This window comes from Panthera tigris, chromosome E1 (assembly GCF_018350195.1).
Source record: "Panthera tigris isolate Pti1 chromosome E1, P.tigris_Pti1_mat1.1, whole genome shotgun sequence".
In the NCBI taxonomy this organism is placed as follows: Eukaryota; Metazoa; Chordata; class Mammalia; order Carnivora; family Felidae; genus Panthera; species Panthera tigris.
This window is the reverse complement of record NC_056673.1, coordinates 34,326,683-34,348,335: the sequence shown is the minus strand read 5'-3', so window position 1 is coordinate 34,348,335 and position 21,653 is coordinate 34,326,683. Positions and strand designations below refer to the sequence as shown.

General features: G+C 44.7%; 2 protein-coding genes and 1 long non-coding RNA gene across 16 annotated transcripts in view; 1 reads left to right on the top strand and 2 right to left on the bottom strand.

Annotated features, from left to right (window-relative positions):
* Nucleotides 1-2,037: 2,037 nt before the first annotated feature.
* Nucleotides 2,038-2,926, bottom strand: LOC122233596. Its single transcript, XR_006211229.1, has 3 exons — nucleotides 2,875-2,926; nucleotides 2,538-2,692; nucleotides 2,038-2,311 (listed from the first exon to the last, which is right to left on the bottom strand). It is a non-coding gene; the product is annotated as an uncharacterized LOC122233596 (long non-coding RNA).
* Nucleotides 2,927-3,328: 402 nt separating this feature from the next.
* LOC122230425 (nucleoside diphosphate kinase B) lies at nucleotides 3,329-6,904 on the top strand. The gene is made up of 5 exons (XM_042966752.1): nucleotides 3,329-3,428; nucleotides 3,688-3,816; nucleotides 4,932-5,033; nucleotides 5,782-5,894; nucleotides 6,652-6,904. Exons 2-5 carry the CDS (start codon nucleotides 3,691-3,693, stop codon nucleotides 6,767-6,769), a joined length of 459 nt encoding a protein of 152 aa, XP_042822686.1. The 5' UTR covers nucleotides 3,329-3,428; nucleotides 3,688-3,690; the 3' UTR covers nucleotides 6,770-6,904.
* A 5,749-nt stretch (nucleotides 6,905-12,653) lies between these two features.
* Nucleotides 12,654-21,653, bottom strand: part of MBTD1 (mbt domain containing 1) — a 71,924-nt gene continuing 62,924 nt past the window's right edge. For 12 of the 14 annotated variants that reach the window (XM_015539541.2, XM_042967718.1, XM_042967714.1 and 9 more), the window contains 2 exons: nucleotides 20,716-20,892; nucleotides 12,654-15,884 (listed from right to left, as the gene is read on the bottom strand). In XM_015539541.2, coding sequence (XP_015395027.1) covers nucleotides 15,766-15,884; nucleotides 20,716-20,892 — 296 coding nt within the window. In that variant the 3' untranslated portion in view covers nucleotides 12,654-15,765. The remainder of the gene's footprint in view (nucleotides 15,885-20,715; nucleotides 20,893-21,653) is intronic. The other 2 variants (XM_042967719.1, XM_042967720.1) reach the window with 1 other exon arrangement.

Here is a 21,653-nt window from a genome sequence, read left to right as displayed (position 1 = left end):
TGTTGGTCTCGGCTCAGGTCCTGATCTCACAGTTTGTGAGTTCAAGCCCTGCATGGGGCTGTGTGCTGATGGTGTGGAGCCTGCTTGGGATTCTGTCTCTCCTCCCTGCCCCTCCCCCACTCGTGTGTATGCTCTCTCAAATAAAACTTAAAAAAATTTTTTTTAACTTTTTATGTTTTTATTTTATTTTTGAGGGAGAGAGACAGTGTGAGTGGGGGAGGGAAGACAGAATCTGAAGTAGGCTCCAGGCTCTGAGCTGTCAATGCAGAGCCTGACGTGGGGCTTGAACTCACAGGCTGCAAGATCGTGCCCTGAGCCGAAGGGACGCCCAACTGGCTGAGCCACCCAGGCACCCTGAAACTTAAAAAATTTTTTTTAAAAAAGGTAAAATCTTGTAAGTAGCTTTGATTTGTTAGGGCACTGATTTGGTTGCTTTAATGGGCAAGCTGGAAATTTACTTACCTTTTTTTTTTAATGTTTATTTATTTAAAGTTTATTTTTTATTTTTTAGAGAAAGAGAGGGGAGGAGACAGGATCCCAAGCAGGCTCTGCACTGTCAGCACAGAGCCCAGTGCAGGGCTTGAACTCAGAAACCATGAGATTATGACCAGAGCTGGGACCGAAAGTCGACGCTTAACCCACTGAGCCACCTAGGCGCCCTGGGACTTACTTACCCTTTATTTAAAAATGGACAGCACTGTGACTATAGTTCACAATACTGTATGTACACTTGAAATTTGCGAGGAGGGTAGATCTTAAGTGTGCTCACCACACAAAAATAAAGAAAAATGGTAACTATGTGAAGTGATCGATAACGTTCATTAGCTTCATTGTGGTGATGTCACGCTAGATGTAAATTGAAACATCAAATCGTATACCTTAACTACATACAAGTTTTATCTGTCAGTTATACCTCAGTAAAGCTGTAAAAAGCCCAGAAAGTCCACATAGCTAAGTGGAGGCAGTGATGGTGAGGTTGTGAGCCTTGAGGTGGTCCGGTGACTCCTTTCCTTCTAACCAACGTAACGTGGGTTACCACCCATGCCTAACAGCAAGTTGGGAAAGGGAGTGGAGCGTTCTTTCAAGGGGGTAATCCTGGATTTACCCCCTTTGCTCCCCGCCCCATCTCATTGGCCAGAACTTAGTCACGGGCAAGTGTCTCGCTGCAAGAGAAAGTGGAACCTTTTTTATTTGGTTTTTATTTGGGCGACCTTGTGCTTGGAGAATACTCAGAAATTCTCTGAGAAGGAGGCAAGTGAGAACAGATGTTGGGGACTATGACTTTTGCCACAAACTTGAGCGGCTTTTCCTTCTTGGTATTTTGCCTGTGCCCTGGCTTTGGTAGAGAGTAGAGAGGAGGGGAGTTGGGATGGAGGCTCCCGTGTCCTCCCAGTTTCCTTGGGGCATCCCTGACAAAACTAAGATTAAAGTGCGCAATGAGAGTTGACCTTTGCATACTTCGTGGGAGGATTTCCTCCACGAGGGGCTACTGTTTTTTCGTCCAGCTGAGGACTAGAGGCATTTCTGTTGCACGCAAAGCCTGGCCTGTTTGTTTTGGGGGGAGTGAGATGAAGTGCCAGCCCTTTGGGGAATGAGTATGTGTGTCGTGAGGCAGGGTCAGGGGTCACACCTCGCCCAGTTAAGGGCAGTCTTTGCAGGAAGGACAGAAAAGTGAGCAGAAGGCTGCCCCTGCAGAGAGGTATTAGTGACGGGGCCAAAGGGGCAAACAGCTCTCCAGAGAATTGTCCGGTGAGATTCCCAGCCTCCTTCCCACAGTTGTCATTGGATAACTCCGAAAAAGAAGTCCAAATTAGGGCTTGGCCTCGAAGCCACAGGGAACACTAGTCGTCTCTTCTCCAGAATGAGGGCTGTGTGTTCATGCTCTGCGACCAGAAGTTTGGGAAGCCAGCAAGGTGTAACAGGGCTGGACTGTCTGTCGCCTTGCAGCCAGGACTCACGGGTGCAAAGGCACCCGGCTCGGAGGGGCCCATTCAGACCAGGTTCCACACAACCCAAAGGCAGAGGGGAGTCATGGTGAAACAAGAATGGGATTTATTCCAGGGAGGCCACCACCGGGAAGACAGTGGACCCTCTCAAAGACTGTCTCCAAAGGACTGAAAATACCTTCCAGGTCTTATGTTGTTTTGCTTTTTGTTTGCTTTTGTTCTTTTAAACATTTTTTAGAAGTTTATTTGTTTTGAGACAGAGGGAGTGCGGGAGGGGCAGAGAGAGAATCCCAAGCGGCCTCCACGCTGTTAGCACAGAGCTGGCAGTGGGGCTCGATCTGATGAACAGGAGATCACGACTTGGGCTGAAATCAAGAAGCAGAGGCTTAACTGACCGAGCCACCCAGGCACCCCATTCATTGCTTTTTTTGTTTTTAAAGCATCCACACACAGCGTGGAGCCCAGTGTGGGGCTTAGACTTGCGGCCCTGGGATCAAGACCTGAGCAGAGACCAAGAGTTGGACCCTTAACCGATTCAGCCCTGCTTCTAGGTTCACATAAAGCTTACGTGGGACAAAGGTCGGTGCGTACCCACAAGTGGGCAGCGAAGGTCAAATCGCTCACTGTCTTGCAGTCAGTCACCCTGGTCTTGCTGGCTCAGGGCAGTTCTTGTTGCTTGAGGGGGTGGTTTGTTTCCATCACGGGACGCTTGCCTGCAGGGTTTTCTGCCTGAGTGAAGAGGGAAACTAAAAGGAAGAATTTAATCAATTAGCGAGTTTGAGGTCAAAATGGAGGTAGTTGAAGCCCAGTTTCAATCTAGCAGGTACAGCTTGTCAGTGCAGTGCCGGGAGCACTAGGGTGAGGACACAGGGCTCCCCTTGATCAGCTCACTGTCCTGAAGGGAGACAGACAGATACAGGGCTCTCACCATCTCGGGGTACAAGCGCTGCTGGATGGGGGTCTGGAAGGGCCGAGAGGAGGGGCCCGCCGCCTCCCCAGGGACCTGGGACCCCCCCCCCCCCCCCCCCCCCCAAGGGTGGAGAGCCCTCCGCAAACATGACAGGTCTGCTGTAAGACACTCGAGAATCTTGTCAGGGGTAGGTCTCAGGCTGAACTGGAGAACCTGACCGGAGTGTGTGTGTGTGTGTCGGCAGAAGGTACACAGTGTGTGTGCGTGTGCGCGCGCACGTGCCCGCGTGTGTGGCGGCAACAGGTACCGAAGGGAGGGTGCGGACTGGACGTGCGTAGCTGCGCCCCGGCCGCGGGACACCCGGGTGGAGAAGCCACTTCCCGCTCCGGAGACCCCACCCACTGCGGGCGAGCCCGGGGCGTGGACAGGGGCCCCGGGCCCCGGCGGCCTCGCGGGTTGGGCGGCGGGGCGTCCGGGGTGTGGCCGTCGCAGGGCCCTCCCCCCGAGCGGCTCCCGACCCCGCTGCCAGCTCCACGTCGCGCCTCCCGCCCCGCAGCGCAGCCAGCTTCCCGGTAAGACGCCGCGGGCGCGCTCCCCTGTCGCCCCCCGGCCCCTCCCCGCAGGCGCGCTCGCCCCCCCCCCCCCGCTCCTCTCCCCCCTCCTCCCCAGGCCCGGTGCCGGGTCCCTTCCGGCGGGGCGGCGGCGGCCGGGAGGCGCGTGTCCCCGCGGAGCGGGCGGAGGGGCCGGGGCGCCCGCGGGGTGGGGGGAGGCGCGGGCCGCGTCCCTTGTCCGCGCGGCCGCCGGGCCCTGAGCCGCCCTTGTCGCCCGCAGGCCATGGCCCACCAGGAGCGCACGTTCATCGCCGTCAAGCCGGACGGCGTGCAGCGCGGCCTGGTGGGCGAGATCATCAAGCGCTTCGAGCAGAAGGGCTTCCGCCTCGTGGCCATGAAGTTCCTGCAGGTAACGCGGCGCGCCGCCGGGGTGCTCCTGCTTCCGCTCCCCGCCGTGGCCCTCGCCTCCGCGGCGACACAGCCGCCCGAGCCCAGCCCCGAGGCCCGCGAGCCCCGGCGCCCTCCGCAAGGTTAAGCGGAGGTGACGTGTCGCCTGCCCGGGCTCGCTGCCTGCGGGGGAAGCCCGCCCCCGCCCGGGCCTATGCCCCGGCCCCCGCGGGCTGCAAGTGTGTGGCGGGGGGTGGTGAGGCTGCAAGTGCCCGGGGGGGGGGGGGGCGGTGGCGGGGGGGAGCCCTCCCGCAGCCGGCTCCCTCCAGCTTAGGGCAGTGCCTGTCACTTCCACGCCACAGGTGGGGGCACAGATCTGGACCTTAAGGGATAAGTATTGAAATCTTAACCAGACCCATCTGGGAAGAAGAGAACGTTCTCGGTTAACATCTGAAATGTTTACAAGGACACTGGGAACGGACCTCTCTCTGGCGTATTTCCTTCAACGGCAGACCCTCCACATCTAGATTTTCTTTTTTAAAAAAAATTTTTTTTTTTTTTTAACGTTTATTCATTTTTGAGACAGAGAGAGACAGAGCATGAACAGGGGAGGGGCAGAGAGAGAGGGAGACACAGAATCTGAAACAGGCTCCAGGCTCTGAGCGGTCAGCACAGAGCCTGACGCCGGGGCTCGAACCCACAGACCGCGAGATCATGACCTGAGCCGAAGTCGTGGGCTTAACCGACTGAGCCACCCAGGCGCCCCCCACATCTAGATTTTCAAATCACCTACTCTTTAGGGTTGTACCATCCCTAACGCCAGGGACATTATGAGGGTGTCTTCATGATCTGAACAGTCTTTCTACTAAAAGAGTGTCAGGATTTGGAGAGGATAATTATTTTATAGATATACGTGTGTATATCTATACACATGTATGTATATGCGTATATGTATGTGTATATATATATGCACACATATTGCATACATGTATACACACTTACATATGAATGCGGGTTAACATATAACTGGACTTCTAGAAAAGCCGTCCTTTGAATGGGGGGTTCTGGGGATGGGATGGATCCATATTTGAGCCTCTCCAGTTTACTTCCTAACTGCAACCTCCTGTTCAATGCCAGGCCTCGGAGGAACTCCTGAAGCAGCACTACATTGACCTGAAGGACCGCCCGTTCTTCCCCGGGCTGGTGAAGTACATGAGTTCTGGGCCGGTTGTGGCCATGGCAAGTGCTTTTGGGGGGGTATGGAGGAAAATAAGGGCTGGTACAGGACTGGGCTTGCACAGTGCCCGTGTGTCTTTTTAGACATCGGCCCCAGCTACTCCAAATGCCTTGTTTTACAAACGGAGCCTGCTGGAGTTACTCAGTCGACAGAGCTGCTAGGAGCTTGGGAGGCAAAAGCAAGGGGAAAAAGTTGTCTAATCCAGTGCTAGAAATAGAGCAGTCGATTTCCTCCTGTGACATTTGTGTCCAGTTGGGAAGGAAGAGAACAGAGGGTACAATAAGGAGGCGCAGAGTCGTGGAGAAAGTGGACCTCCTTCCTGTTCTCTGAGGATGGCTTTGTTTCCGCTCTTCCCTGCAATGCACTTTTTGTTTTCATGCAAACCTAGTGTCCCGTGCTAACAGTCTGATGCCCATCCCACTGCCCCTGTTCCAGTCTGATCACTTTTCTCCACCCTTCCGTCACCGTTTCTTGTCCGTGTTTGTGGCTGCAGAAGGGCCTTCAGTCCTGTTAGCCTTCCTCTCAGGCTGGGAAGTCCCTGGGTTGGGTAGGTGGTTTCTTTGTCTCCTCGCAGCGTGCCCGGGATGGAGTGCGAGCACCTTACACCGGCCCCTGCTGTCTGCTGGGGCCGGCTGGTTGGCCATGTCACTGACTGGTCTGATTGAAGTGTGCCATCAGGCAGGGCTGAGTGTTTGTTCCCGGTGGCCCCAAAGGACAGATCTGATGCAGTTCCTTTTCCCTCCCGTCCAGGTCTGGGAGGGACTGAACGTGGTAAAGACAGGGCGAGTGATGCTTGGGGAGACCAACCCAGCAGATTCTAAGCCAGGCACCATCCGTGGGGACTTCTGCATTCAAGTTGGCAGGTGAGTCCCGAGGGGGCGCCAATGATGTGTCCTCAAAGCCACTTAAAAAGGGTGGGGGGTGGGTACAAACCATTTGGGGCATATCCCAATTTTAGGAAGGCTTGAACTTTTAAAATTAGGTGGTAATGATCACTGGATGAAAGCTCCCTTAAAGAGTTACTTCCCCCTGGGCTACTTAAAATTTTAACCAAAACCTCACAGAAGGGAGCTGCATGTGGTAGGTCTCAGGGGACACAGCCAAAGAGCCTCTGCTCTGTGCGGTGCTGTGTCTGTAGGCGTGTCATTTAACCCTTTGGTTCCCTTGCTGTATGAAATCTGGGCAAAAACCTTACAGAGTTTAAGATCCAAATGGAATAGAGGGGTTGGGCGTGTGAATGTCTTGGCTGAGCTTTGCAAATTAGTGTTGTAAGAAAATGCAACAGAAATGGCCCCCGATGGTGAATGTATCCCATCTCGTCTGGTTCTCGGTCTGGTTCTCCCTGTTTTTCAAAATGAGAGAAGTAATGTTTTGTGGCACAGCAGTCTTGGGGTACAAACACTCGTTTTGGAAGCGGGAGCATAACAGAGCTGAGCCACGGGATGCTTTTGATCCAGTACTCTTAGAATTTTATAGTTGCTTTTAAGAGGAAATGCCTTGGGTCTCCTGCTTCAGGTGGCAGTTTGGCGGGAAAGGTCTGCAGCGACCATCCTTTGCTTCAGCCGCGAACAGACTTTTGCACTCTAAAATGTGGTAGCCAGTGATTGTTGTCTCTCTCAGGAACATCATTCATGGCAGTGATTCAGTAAAAAGTGCAGAGAAAGAAATCAGCCTGTGGTTTAAGCCTGAAGAATTGGTTGACTACAAGCCTTGTGCTTTTGACTGGATCTACGAATAAAAGGTGGACGGAGCATCAGTCCCCTTCGGCACCCCCTGATGCGTCCCCGGACACTGCTCTGCATTCCACTGACTTGGAAGCCAGAGAATCAATCTTTCTTTTCTAAAACTTACTAATAAAGCCCTCGGAAACTGGTGCAGCCTCCTGTGCTTACTTGATGCCAAACTGGAAGAAGTGACTTGGTCCCTTGGCTTTCATAGCATTATCCAGAAGCAAATGATCCTACTTGCGGTGGAAGAACGGTCTGCCCCTTGTCAGCATCTGGGTGCACTTGTAGACTCTAGGAGGGAAAGTAGTGAGGCGGACGAGGACAAGTGTGGCACTGGTTGTGTGAGTACGGAAACTGAAAAGGGAATAATGAAAATAAGTATCGCAGCTGCCTTAGAGGATGTAGAAAAAGGTGGGTTTCCGTACACAGAATTTGTTGAAACTCGCCAAGGGTGAAACGCGGACCAGTCAAGTCCAGAGTTACATCTTTGTTGACTGAAAACTGGGCGAGTTATGTCTGAAGAAATGGAAGTCTAAGGACATCTGTAAGAGGAGGATGATGCCCCTGCAATGCAGGTGTAAAAGAATGTGGGGCGCCTGGGTGGCTCAGTCAGTTGAGCGTCCGACTTCGGCTCAGGTCACGATCTCGCGGTCTGTGAGTTCGAGCCCCGCGTCGGGCTCTGGGCTGATGGCTCGGAGCCTGGAGCTCGCTTCCGATTCTGTGTCTCCCTCTCTGTCTGCCCTCCCCCGTTCATGCTCTGTCTCTGTCTGTCTCAAAAATAAATAAAACCTTAAAAAAAAAAAATTGGAGGTTACAGGAATATGTGGGTTTATGAATAGCTATGTTCTGTTAGGCAACTGGTGAAAGTTGATATGCGACTTGCATATAAAAGACTCCGTATTATTTAAGAAAATTTTTTTTCCCCCCTCGGGTCGCCAGGGTGGCTCAGTCTGGTTAAGCTTCTTTCTGACTTCGGCTCAGGTCATGAGCTCACTTTCGTGAATTTGAGCCCCGCGTCAGGTTCTGTGCTGACAGCTCGAAGCCTGGAGCCTGCTTTGGATTCTGTGTCCCCTCTCTCTCTCTGCCCCTCCCCTGCTCACACTCTGTTTCTCTCTCTCTCAAAAATAAAGATTAAAAAAATTTTTTAAAAATTATTTTTCTGTATTAATTTTGAGAGAGAGTGAGAGAGCATGAGCAGGGGAGGGTCAGAGAGAGAGGGAGACACAGAATCTGAAGCAGGCTCCAGGCTCTGAGCTGTCAGCACAGAGCCCGACGTGGGGTTTGAACGTGCGAACCGTGAGGTCATGACCTGAGCCGGAGTTGGATGCCTGACAGACTGGGCCACCCAGGTGCCCCATTGTTACTTTTTTTAATGCATATTGCTAGACTACAAAACAATGACAAAAATACATTGACAGTTTGGTGCAAAAAATGTTACAAGTTCAACATTTTCTAAATTATTTTTCAATGTCACATTTAATGTTTATATACGCTACGTGCTCTCACTACATTAAGTAGAAGTTTGATTATTATAGTTACAGATGGGACAGTTCCGAGGTTCAGCATTTGTTTTTTTTTTAATTTTTTTTTTAATGTTTGTTTATTTTTGAGACAGAGAGAGACAGAGCATGAACGGGGGAGGGTGAGAGAGAGGGAGACACAGAATCTGAAACAGGCTCCAGGCTCTGAGCTGTCAGCACAGAGCCCGACGTGGGGCTCGAACTCACGACTGCGAGATCATGACCTGAGCCGAAGTCGGCCGCTTAACCGACTGAGCCACCCAGGCGCCCCCCGAGGTTCAGCATTTTAATGTGTCCCCCGGTGATCCCTCTGCACACGGGCTGAGGTACTTGTATTAGCAGCAGCAGTTAATTATGGGCTTATTTTGTGTGAAGGCTGTTCTAACAACTTTACATACATCAGTTTATTTACAGTCTTCACAACTCTTAGGAGGTTGGTATCCTCACTTTATGACGGAGGAATCGGAGCCAGATTACAGACTTAACCAGTAAAGGAGTAAGGTTTCAGTGCCGGCAGCTGGATTCGGACCCCATGCTCTTGGCCACTCTGCTTTACCTAGTTTTCCTTCCAAGTGACTCCAGAAAATTATAAGGTTGGAGGGTAACTGGAGTCAAATTTGGAGTGGGGAAAGCTGTGGACTTTACGGTGTGGACTTAAGGACTTACTTTGGTAGTGAATGAGAAAGGGTGGACTGTGGTGAGGGTAAATCCTATATACCAGCTAGGTGTGTGAAAGCAGTTAACTCCTTCAGAACCTTTTATGATTTCAGTACAACTTTTATTTGAACGTGTATTACATGCATTGTTTAAAATGCGTTACTTTAGGGGCCCTGGGTGGCTCGGTTGAATGTCCGACTCTTGTTTTTTGGCTTAGGTCACGATCCCAGGGTCATGGGATTCAAGCCCCACATCGGGCTCTGTGAGTGTGGAGCCTGCTTAAGATTCTCTCCCTTGGGGCGCCTGGGTGGCTCAGTCGGTTAAGCCGCCGACTTCGGCTCAGGTCACGATCTCGAGGTCCGTGAGTTCGAGCCCCGGGTCGGGCTCTGTGCTGACAGCTCAGAGCCTGGAGCCTGTTTCAGATTCTGTGTCTCCCTCTCTCTGACCCTCCCCCGTTCATGCTCTGTCTCTCTCTGTCTCAAAAATAAATAAACGTTAAAAAAAAAAAAATTAAAAAAAAAAAAAAGATTCTCTCCCTCTCCCCTACTTGCTTGCCCTCTCTCTAAAAAAAAAAAAAAATATATATATATATATATATACACATATATATGTATATAAAACCTTTAAAAAACCAAAATGCTTTATTTTTTTCATCATAATATGTTCTTTAATCTCCACCCCCTGGTTCCCTCGTGCCCCCACCCACCTCCCCTCTGGTAACGGTCAGTTGTTGTCCAGAGTTGAGTCTGCTTCCTGGTTTGTCTCTATTTTCCCTCCTTTGCTTGTTTTTTAAATTCCACATTGAGTGCAATCATGTGGTATTTATCTTTCTCAGATTTATTTCACTTAGCATTATACTCTGCTCTATCCATGTTGTTGCAAATGGCAAGATTTCATGCTTTTTATTTATTTTTAAAGTGAGAGAGAGAGAGAGGGAGAGTGGGAGTGAGAATCTGAGCTGTCAGCACAGAGCCTGATGCAGGGCTTGATCCCACAAACCATGAGATCATGACTTGAGCCAAAATCAAGAGTCAGATACTTAACCAACTAGGCCACCCAGGCACCTCCCATTCTTTTTTATAGTATTTTATTATTTTTATTTATTTTTAAATTAAAAAACATTTTTTTAAATGTTCATTTTAGAGAGAGTGTGTGTGTGAGCAGAGGAGGGGCAGAGAGAGAGGGAGACAGAATCCTAAGCAGGCTCCAGGCTCTGAGCTGTCAGTACAGAGCCCGACATGGGGCTCAAACCCATAAACTGTGAGATTATGACCTGAGCTGAAGTCAGACACTTAACTGAGCCGCCTAGGTGCCCCTATTAATTTATTTTTAAAGTTTATTTATTTTGAGAGAGAGCACACACAAGCGGAAGAGGAACAGAGAGAATCCCAAGCAGGCTCCACACCGTCAGCACAGAGTCCGACGCGGGGCTCAATCCCACAAACCGTGACATCATGACCTGTGCCGAAATCAAGAGATGCTTAACTGACTCAGCCACCCAGGCGGCCCTTTTTTATTTTTATGGCTGAATAATACTCCATTGTATTTATATATACACTATATTTTCTTTACCCATTTATCTATGGATGGACACTTGGGCTGCTTCCATAGTTTGGCAATTCTAAATAATGCCGCAATAAATAATGGTGCGTGTATCCCTTTGAATTAGTGTTTCTGTATTCTTTGGGTAAATACCCAGTAGTGTGATTGCTGGATGGTAGTGTAGCTTTTTGTTTTTTAAGTTTATTTGAGAGACAGAGAGAGGGAGAGGTGGTTCTAGTTTTAACCTTGAGGAGCCTCCATACTGTGTTCAGTGGCTGCACCAGTTTGCATCCCCACCAGCGCATGAGGGTTCCTTTTTCTCCGCATCTTCGCCAACACTTGTTTCTTATGTTTTTGATTTTGGCCATTCTGACAGGTGTAAGGTGGTATCTCATCGTAGTTTTGATTTGTATTTCCCTGATGGTAAGGGATGATGAGCATCTTTTCATGTGTCTGTTAGCCATCTGTGTTTCTTCTTTGAAATGCATTACTTTTTTACAGGGTTATTTGCTTTTTGTCAATAGGCAAACCCTATTTGGCCTGCTTGTGAGACCGGCCAAAGAGGGTTACGCCAGCCTCAGCAAGTCTGTAAGAGGAAATCCTTTACTGTTCTCCCTGATCTCACAAGGCTGGGTAAACAACACAGGGCTAAAAAGTTACTTATTTCTGGGAAACACTTGTTACTCTTAATGCATATGCTGGGCATAAAGCACACCAGAAAACTAGTTTCCTAAGAGGCTTAAAGAATAATATATATATGTTAAAGCTCATGGGACTGTAAATGAGAGCCAAGCTGGGAATTCCCATGTACTAGGCAACTATTCAAGCCATTTAAGGTAGAAAGCAGATACTGTTTTTCTTGGAATGTGTTCTATATTTCTAAAGTGTGATGATGAAATTAACCCGGGAAGAGACTCAATCCATTATCTTACATCCATAAAATTCTCTGCAGCTTTTTTAGTAAATGTTGAGTAACTTACCGAAGAGACTGTTGGTAAAGGAGGGTGTCTGGCATTTCCTCTTCATGTAAACAACAAGAGCTAGCTGGGATAATTTTTAATTTTTTTTAATTGATTTTTTTAAAAATTTATATCCAAGCTGGTTAGCATATAGTGCAACAATGATTCAGTAGATTTCTTAATGCCCCTTGCCCATTTAGCCCATCCCCCCCTCCCACAACCCCTCCAGTAACCGTTTGTTCTCCGTATTTGTATCTTTTTGTCCCCGTTTTTATAGTTTTGCTTTCCTTATGTTCATCTGTTTTGTATCTTGAAGTCTTCATAGGAGTGAAGTCATATTTGTCTTTCTCTAATTTCGCCTAGCATAATACCCTCTAGTTCCATCCACTTAGTTGCAAATGGCAAGATTTCATTCTTTTTGATTGCCGAGTACTATTACATTGTATATATACCACATCTTTATCCATTCATCCATCGATGGGACATTTGGGCTCTTTCCATACTTTGGTTATTGCTGATAGTGCTCTAGCTGGGATAATTTATATACAGCCTAGGAATTCTGTCTGCTGTTGAGGTTAAGGGAGCTTAGAAAAAAGTCCCCCATGGGGCACCTGGGTGGCTCAGGCAGTTAAGTGTCTGACTTTGGCTCACGTCATGATCTCACCGTTCATGGGTTTGGGCCCTGTGTCGGGCTCTGTGCTGACAGCTCAGAGCCTGGAACCTGGTTCAGATTCTGTTGTCTCCCTCTCTCTCTGCCCCTCCCCCACTCACATTCTGTCTCATTCTGTCTCTCAAAAATAAATAAATGTTAAGACTAAAAAATAAAAAAAAAAAAAAAAAAAAAAAAAAAAAGTCCTCTAGCAAGCATGCCGAGGCTGAAACAGCATGTTCTAAAGTGACGAAACCTCTCTGCCGGCGGTCGCACTCCCCTCTGCCCATGCCGTGCTTTTGCCATTTACCTTTCTATGAAATCCTGGCTCAAATGCAGCCACATCCACATATCCATCCATATTCTGTTCCTCCCTTGTCAGCTACCAGCAGATTCTTCCTCACTCATGTGCTTGCTTTCCCACATAGGGGCACAGGTTCTGGGAGGAAGGAACTGACCTGACTCTCTCAGAGACCTGTGATTGCTTACAGAAGGCACTCAGTACTTTGAATAAAAAAATGACACCCTTCAAAGACTAAAGCGTATTAAAGAACCGCTCCGATACGACTCAACTTTAACATTTTATTTTGTGTAAAAAAGGGCAAATTTAGTGAATTATTTTCATCTTGTACACAAAGTTATAATTTTAATGCTTTTCACATCCATGCTGAAAATTTGCAGTTTGGTAAAAATGAAAGGAACATAAGTTTCTCTGAAGGAATTTTTCACGCCATTATATACACTTCCTGAGAAAGTCTCAAACACTTTCTCAATGATCACAAGTTACCAAGAAAATAAAAGATTAAATTTGTACAGATATTGATCTATATATCAAATACATACAGAAATGATGTAAAAACCTTATGCAGTTTACTTTGACCTCTGTCCTCAAAAGATTTGCCCAGGGACAGATGCTTTTCTTTTGTATAAATGACTGTGGCTTTATTTAAAATATGAAAATCAAAGGAAGCAACCCAGTTTAATCACAGTATTTTTAAAATCCCTTCCCAATAGTAAAGGATCATTACCAAATATATAGCACCATAATACAAATATTGATGGGAGAGGGTATTCACATCACGCAAAATTAATATAATAAAAACAAACAAACACTGAAAACCCGTGTTAGTATCCGTAGAAGTTGTTGATAACAGCTTTAGCTTTCCTCATACACAGCAAGGAAAAGGTTAAAAGAGTTTAAACTACCAAAAATCCCCAAATAATCCTAACAGGAAAAAAATGAAAGCAAACCCAAGGTCAGCAGTACATTTTGAACCGTAAAAGAGAATGGGGCTATTGGGTTGTACGACTGGAGTTATGGCTAAGACACCAATCTCCTCTGCACTGACTTATTTCCTGTTTATCAGCGGCAGGAGTTAGAGCCTGAATGATGAGGAGGGCTTCAGATTGTGTTTAGGCTGCTGGGAAGTCCTTGCCAACCTTTAGCTGTTGGTCACGGGGTCAAGACAGGAAACACTTGGCGAACAGGTGGGAAATTCGAAAACACTCAGAGCCTGGTTTTGCTGTATAATTGGAAGCTTACAGGACCTGGCTACAAATGAGCATTGTACACAACTCATTACCAGGCTCCAAATCAAATCCCTCCTGGGTTTCTCAGGTCCCTGCAGAGCCCCAAAGCCCAAGGTACTGGCGAAGCGCACCATGCAGCTGCTTCCTGTGCCCCTGTCACGTGTCATGGAACCAGAGCCTGGGAACGAAGATCGTGGTAAGCCCTGCTTTGGAAGTCTTCCAGGCTTTAAGTTTATGGGAAGATTCTTTAAGTTAAAGATTTGGGAAGTGTGAGGATGTCACATTTACAGTAGGTCCCTCTCAGTAAGGTTGTTTAAGATAAATATCCAGTAACTTAACAGCTGAATTCACATATATTTGACACGTGAGAATCAACCTGGCGTTGATATGATCTGCATTTATGCCCCTAAAGAGTCAGTATTAAGAAACGTTGACATGCGATTCCATACATTCTTACACTATAAAGTAACAAATTTTACTTCCAGTAGCAACTACAAAACCTTATGTTATTAACCCCTCTTGCATAGAATGAGGTAAACCTGTGCGTATTACCAATGCTATTTATTCCCAAAAGTAGAGCAATATTTTAGAAAATAAATTGCTGGTTTTTAATGTTCTATGCATTTTAAAATTCAAACAAAAATCTCACCTAAAATGGTCTCCTGGGGCTTTCCATTACCGTTTTTTTAAAGCATTCCATAGGCTGAAGGACTTTAGAGGTTAATCATTTTGATTAATTTCTAATTAGCCCTACCTATATTCCAGAGGAGATGGCCAATGTTACCACTCTGAAGAGGCCAGGCTAAGACCCAGAAGCACTTCTAGAACAGATGCAATTAATTCCTGAGAGTTTAGTTTATGAACCTCACTGGTAAACGCTAGAGCTCTCTCATTCAGTCACAACTCAGAAGGTCTGAAAAATGCAGAGAGCAAACCTTTCACCAATTTACCCTTGTATCCTTTTTTTAAAGGAAGCCATGTGAATTTTAAAATAGGGAATGTCTGAAATGGTCCAAATCAGTTATTATTGTTAAAATTAATTTTGAATACAATTAAAAGACAATTCATACTATATATATATATATATTTATATTTATATATATGGAATTTTAAGAAAATTAAATTCTCTTTCAAATTAGTTTTCTAACAAATCCAGGATAGTTAAAAGCAGAGCTGGAATGATTTTGAAATCTAAATGGATTTTTGGCTTTAAACAACTCTGAATTTGATTCCACTGGTAATACAGCAGAACATCTGTTTTGGGGTGTGGTTATACCAAGTATCATCTAACTGATGGAGGGAAACGGTAGAGGCCTGACCAGAATCCCTCATGTGGGGTATCTTTAGTAAGGAAAATAAAATGAACTACGGACAATATTGCATTTTCCCCAACCCCTCGACATGTAGACTGAGATCCTGTATATCTTGTCAACCATTCCAGTTTAACACTTTAGTGTTAGGATAATTTTAATCTTTTTTTTTTTTTTAATTAAAAGAGAACATATAAAAGTATCCAGAGTTCTTCCAGTTTCATATAGAACTCCAAATAAATTTTCACAGAATGAAAAACATTTCTGTACAAACATTTAAAATGGGCTGCAATAAAATGCCAACAAGCAGAATTAATTACCCCTTCCATGATCCTATGTGGTGATGAACCCTCCCTGGGAGGGGGGTTCAGTTGCATATTTCTGCAGCAAAGGAAGCTGGAGATGTGACTGGCCTAACTTCTAAAATCCCAAAATCTCCCAACAGGTACCAAAAAGGTTCATTTGTAATGACAGTTCATTTGCATTTACAATTATATCCTTCTTTTAAATCATTTCCTTCAATCCTGCTACCTAAACTTTAATCTTACCAAAAAGTTAGAATTTCAGTTGTTAACAATGCACATAAATCCAAACTTGGAAAATATTACAAAATTCTTCCAAAAGCTTCAAATACAACACAAAAATTGTCCATCTTTATAAATTGAAAAATTTCCCCCCACGACTAAAATAGTTTCCCCACCCACCTGAAAAATCTGGAACTGAAATTTTCTATGTTTAGCAAAATGTCCCAGTGGAATAGCCCCGCTGTACAGCTCGGTTGATTATAAATCAGTCCTGTGTAAAACCCCTCCCCTCCCGCCCCTGGGTCCGGAGCCCGCCTCAGGGCTCCTGCTTGATGTAGAAGCTGGCAGAGCCATTGCTCTCCTGATCGGACGCTCCTTGGAGGAAATTATAATCCTCTCCATCTATCAACTCCTCCTTCAGCTGCAATGTAGTCACTGCATGAGAGAGATAAATGCGGGGGATGTGATTAAGCCTTTCTGGAAAATTCAGATTACTTTCAGTCTTCAGGTTCCACCAGCTTTATACAGTTACTAAGACTTCTTCATGTCTTCCGTAACTCTTAAAACTAACCCCCGGAAGTATGAACCTTTAATTCACTTTAATTCTTAAAATATATTGGCAGTTAAGAAAGTCCCAGAAAGGAACAATGCCGTAATCTAGACACTGCACAATGCACCTCTTCGATGAAGTGGTCAAGTTAATAGTGATCGCTGATTTGATGAGAATAATTTGAATTTTTCTTATAACTAAGTATTCACTTTTATGTCAATGTCTATACAACAGTGACGCATTTCTTGCATGATTCTGAACTCTAATATTTAAAAGAAGTGACGTTAATAAATGACTTCAATATAATCTTATCGTCTCCAAGGAGTACCTTCATTAAAAAGACTCCCTGTAGAAAAAAGATATAAATTTGGTAATAATAGTAAAACAGTATTATAAATAATATAAAGTATGATATCATCTATGATAGACATGTTATGTTTATACATAATTTTCATATTCATAAAAATAAGTCATAAATCTGATATTGGATCAACACCTATATTAAAACTAAAATCATGGAAAACTTGAACAATCATTTTAGGTAAAATAAAACTTTACTGACATCAGCAATGTGAAAATCATTGGTGCAAAATGGCTAATGATGGCAACAGCATCACCTAACAGCAGTACTGCCTGAGTCCTTATCGGAGGATCTGAGGACTTCCTTTTTTAAAATTTTAAGTAGGCTCCACGCCTAACATGGAACTTGAACACATGACCCTGAGACTGAGTTGCATGTTCTACCGACTGGGCCAGGCAGGTGCCCCTGATGACTTCCTTTTTAATGAAGACAAACCCAACAGTCTAGGCGGTCCTCGATTCATAAACAGGCCATGTTCTAGTAAGTCTTTATTTCTGTGGACAACTGTTTTTAAGTTTCTAGTATTTTCAGTGGGGTTTAGATTTCTTGATAGCCACTGAAGTCATGCTAGTCAGAGTCGTTAGGGACAGGAAGGCTTCTTTCTAATGCATGGGCAAAGATGAAGAAAAAATTTTCTTCTTTGCTGGGCCCAGCAGTGGCCTTGGGCAAAAACTTTAGGCTACTTAATACTGAAATTTTCCTTTTTTAAAAAAATAAATCCCTCTGAAGTTACTGTCCTTCAACACAATTATCCAGTAACTTCAGATTCCTCTGAATCCTTTCCTGGAGGTTCATGGTCTACCGTTACTTCCTACAGAACTCTCCTTCAAAAAATTACTTCCCTACTTTTTAAATAAAAATGGTCTCAGCTAGGTGCTAAAAACTAGTCTTAGTAACCACCAACTTCTCAGAAAGGTATTCAGGTTTCTTAGAGAAGTTACCGTTTAACCAAAATTGGGCTGGTCAAGCTCCAAATACTGGAAAGAATGGGTGGTCCTGTATGCTAACACACTGACTGGGATCCAATCCCACGGTGAGCAGTGCTCCCTTCCTTCTCCAATTTCTTCAGCACAAGGATGTGTTAAATCAGAGGTCACAAACCGTGTCCTTCCCACTCCCTCCTCCCATGGTTCTTTTAAATTTGACTGAATATTTGGAAGCAAGAGATTTCCCATTAAGACCCTGGAAAGTAGGGACACTTGGCCACAGACAGCCAGCTTTTCCAGGGGCTGTGGCTGGGGGAGCTGACTGCCAGCGCAAGCCTCCCTGGGCCGCGGTGCCTGCCACAATCGCGTTTGAGCAACGTGTGACTCCCACTCGTGCTGGCTGTGTTACTCTCTGAGATAACTCGTCTTCAAATCAAAGGTGCAAGTTTTGTTTTTTCCATTACGGATCTTTTCATTACAATTGGAACAAGACGATGTGCACATATATGGAATGGAAACTGGGAACTGCTTATACAGAAAGAAAAAAGTCCATTTATGAGAAGAATTAGGGCTCAGAGAGTATTTAGATGAACAGTAAGCCAACTGAGTTTACCTGAATCACTAACTAGATAGTACCACCATGTGGAACAATATTAAAATGGTTATATTTTTAAAGTCAAGTAGTGCAGTCACAGAAAAATACTTTCTTCCTGATCATATTTACAAAGATTAGTTTAAAAAATAGTGGTCTTTCGGGTGCCTGGCTGGCTCAGTTGGTAAGGCAATGGACTCTTGATCTCGGGGTGGTGAGTTTGAGCCCCGCACTGGGTGTAGAGATTACTTAAAATAAAATCTTTAAAAGAATAATGGTATTTGATATCTTAATAATTTAAAGAATACTCTTTTGAGAGAGGTCAATTCACTTCATTTTACTTTGGTATTTGTTTTGGTAATGGTGTTAAAAAATTCAATAGTCCAAAGACAGAAAAGCGAATACACTAAGCCTATAATAACAGCAAAACAAACACCAATCAGATTGCTGGGAAACTCAAAGTAAACACGACTGTGCAGTTCTTCTTTTGCGTAATATAATTAACGATACTTTTATGGAGACTATCAAGAATATAATGGTTAACCTTTAAATCTAACCAACACATATTAATTGTTAAGGACATTTGAACAATACCATGAAAATAAATACATGGAAAAGAAAAAAAAAAAAACAAAACACAACAAACCATGTTTCATTAAAGGTGCAGTACCCACAATAAAAGGTTGGTTAAAACAGTATCTTGTTCTAGGATGATCAGATGGCTAAATGAATGAGAAAAGAGTTCCTGTGCTTCAGACCAAACGTTCCATTCAAATGGATGTTTGTTTTTTTGAAATGGGACAAAGGTAAGTCGAGATTCTAAAGCACATCCTGAAACTATCTGCATTTACTATAAACAACAAATTTCTGGAGTATGCTTCCACTCATGTTAAAATATGGACATAATGTGCTTAAAAAAAAGTAACTCAAGAGAAAGGTGAAAGGCTCACTCAGATGTGGAATGCTTTGATGCACAGTCTGACGGTTTTCATGGAACCTGAAACAATGCTGGTCTGGTATCTTCACACGAATCATTTCTCCTTTCTAGGCCTTATACTCAATGAATGATGGATGAAATAAAATAGATCCTGTGGCTGAATGCGGCGCAAGTGCATTTTTCTAGCTCCGTTCTTAAAAGGAAGTCACTTTGCTGACTCTCATCACTAATATTTCAGGAGATGAACTAATGGAAATCCTATTTTCCTAGCTGGAAGTCCAGAAGTAATAAACTCTGAGTAGCTAATCAAACTGTAGCTTCCAGGTAGTTCAGATAGCAATGTAGTACCACAGTTTCACCAGAGTAAAATCACACCAAGTCCCACATGATGTGCCCCCAGCTCAGAAGACACTACAGACACCGGTGGAAGAAGGAAGTCACTTAGGAGACCCTGTGGTTTCCATCCCATGCATATACTCTTAAGTTCTTGGGTTCTGCCAATCCTAGAACTTAGGTTCTATTATACATGAATTAGTAACATCTTACAAAATGTGACACGCACCTTCTAAATTAGTCTAATTCTTAAAACCCGATAAAAATGCCAATAAATCCAACAAAACCCAATAAAAATTCAAACGTATTCAGAGCTCACAATATCTATAGTTAATTGCTTAAAGACTATTTCATAAATAACAAGGTCAAAACAAAAGAGACAAACAAGAAAAGAAACTGAAATGCTCTTTAGATAGACTTTAAATGTTTTTCCGTTAAAGAGGAGATAAACTCATATTTGCAGTCCTCATCTACTTTTTATACAAAACAGAGTAATTTCTTCTAGAAATAAGGATATTATTAGAGTGATCTTCAGGAAGACAGAGTAGGAAGAATGAAGATGACCTAATACCCTGGTAAGGAGACTAAAGCTAAAGAACGTATCTTAAAAATGGCACTCCTGTCCCCCACCCCCCAAAACCCCCAAGTCCCCCAAAACTTCAGGTATAAAGATATTACAAACAGAGGAGGAAGAAGAAGAAAACACAGCTAGGTATCAACACCCATCAGGGTTTTCAACATACAAAAGGCATTTTAAAGAATACAGATTAAATAAAACAAGGGAGTTTAAAAGCAATAATTAGGATATGGCAGAACATATGCCAAGGCTAAGACAACTCTGGCTTCTAAGTGCTCTCCTCCGCACTCCTGTCTGAGGTTCATCACACGCAAGTGAAACCTTTCTAGTATTTTATGGTACTATGTTTGTTCTTAGCAATTACAAAGGGCAAAACATTTTGCATTCCTTACAAGCTAGTAGCTTCACCAAACCAATTAAATTCAAATTAAATGTCACTTACTTAATCACTGTAAGTACATAAACGTGAAATAATGGGAATTAAATTTTACTCAAATTCAACACCGAAATTACACAAGACTGTATTTCCAAGTCCATGTTATTCAACTAAGATTGTGGTAAATGTTACCACCAGAACCAAAATTCCATGGGAATGCAAAGCCTCATATTTGGCTCTGATTAATCAGACTGATCCCTAACGGTGTGCTTCTCCCCTGGTCAAGCTACATGGAATTCTGCAATGGAAAATGTTCAGCCATTTTAATGAAACCACGAACCAGGACATGCTGCCTCTCAATTCCACCAACTGGAATGATGAGCTTTCTCCTCATCTGAAGCTCAGAAGTGGTTTATAATAAAATAAAAACCCCTCCCTGATGACTTAACTTAGTGAAGTGACTACCAAGGACTAGTGAAGATGAAGTTTTTAGTTGAAAGAAAAATAAAAATTTAATGAGTCAGCCTCTGTCACGCCAGACCATGCTTTGTCTCCCACCGCCCTGCCCAGACTTTCACCCCCTGTAGTACCTGAGGTGCTGACGGGACTATTACCTGTTTTGAGGCTGGGAATGAACTCTCGGCTAGTGCTGGGAGGTGGGAAGGCCTCCGGGGCTGTCTGTGCTGGAGGAGGAGTCAACTCTTCGTCACCAGAGAAGCTCCTCCGCACCCCACCTGTCATGGGCAGGCTCGACAGACTGACAGGCTTCTTCCCAACTGGCATCTTCCTCTCTAAATATCAAGTCAGACTAAAGTAAGCTTTTACTTACATGCGTGGTAAGAAAAGTGCAATATAACTAGGAAAGATTATGTTGCATAGGATACTCTGAAAAGAGAACCAACTATGCAAGGTCTGTGTTTCTGAAAACAAGGAGTGTGAGTGTGTGTACACGTGGGTGTGTATGTTGGGGGTGAATGGGGGGGGGGGGGGAGATTATTTCTGGTCTCTGAGAGCCTGGTAATCCTGGTTCCTGACTCTCTTAAACAACAACAAAAAAAAGGATATACACACACGCTAATACATAAATAAATTATATATATATATATATATTTTTTTTTTTTAAATGTTTATTTATTTTTGAGAGAGAACATAAGTGCAAGTGGGGGAGGGGCAGAGAGAGAGAGACACAGAGGGAGAGAGAGAGAGAGAGAGAGAGAGAGAGAGAGAGAGAGAGAGAGAGAGAGAGAGAGAGGGGGTGGGGGGAGAGAAGGAGACAGAGAATCCAAAGCAGGCTCAGAGCTATCAGCGTAGAGCCTGAGGGGCAGGGATCAAACCCATGAACCATGAGATCATGACCGGAGCCAAAGTCAGACGCTTCACCCACTGACACACCCAGGTGCTCCTCTGGTTCCTGATTCTTAAATCAATTTAAAAAAACACAAAGCACGGTGCCTGGCTGGCTGTCAATGAAGCATGCTGACTCTTGATCTCAGGGTCATGAGTGTGAGCCCCATGTTGGGTGTAGAGATTACTTAAAAATAAAATACTTAAA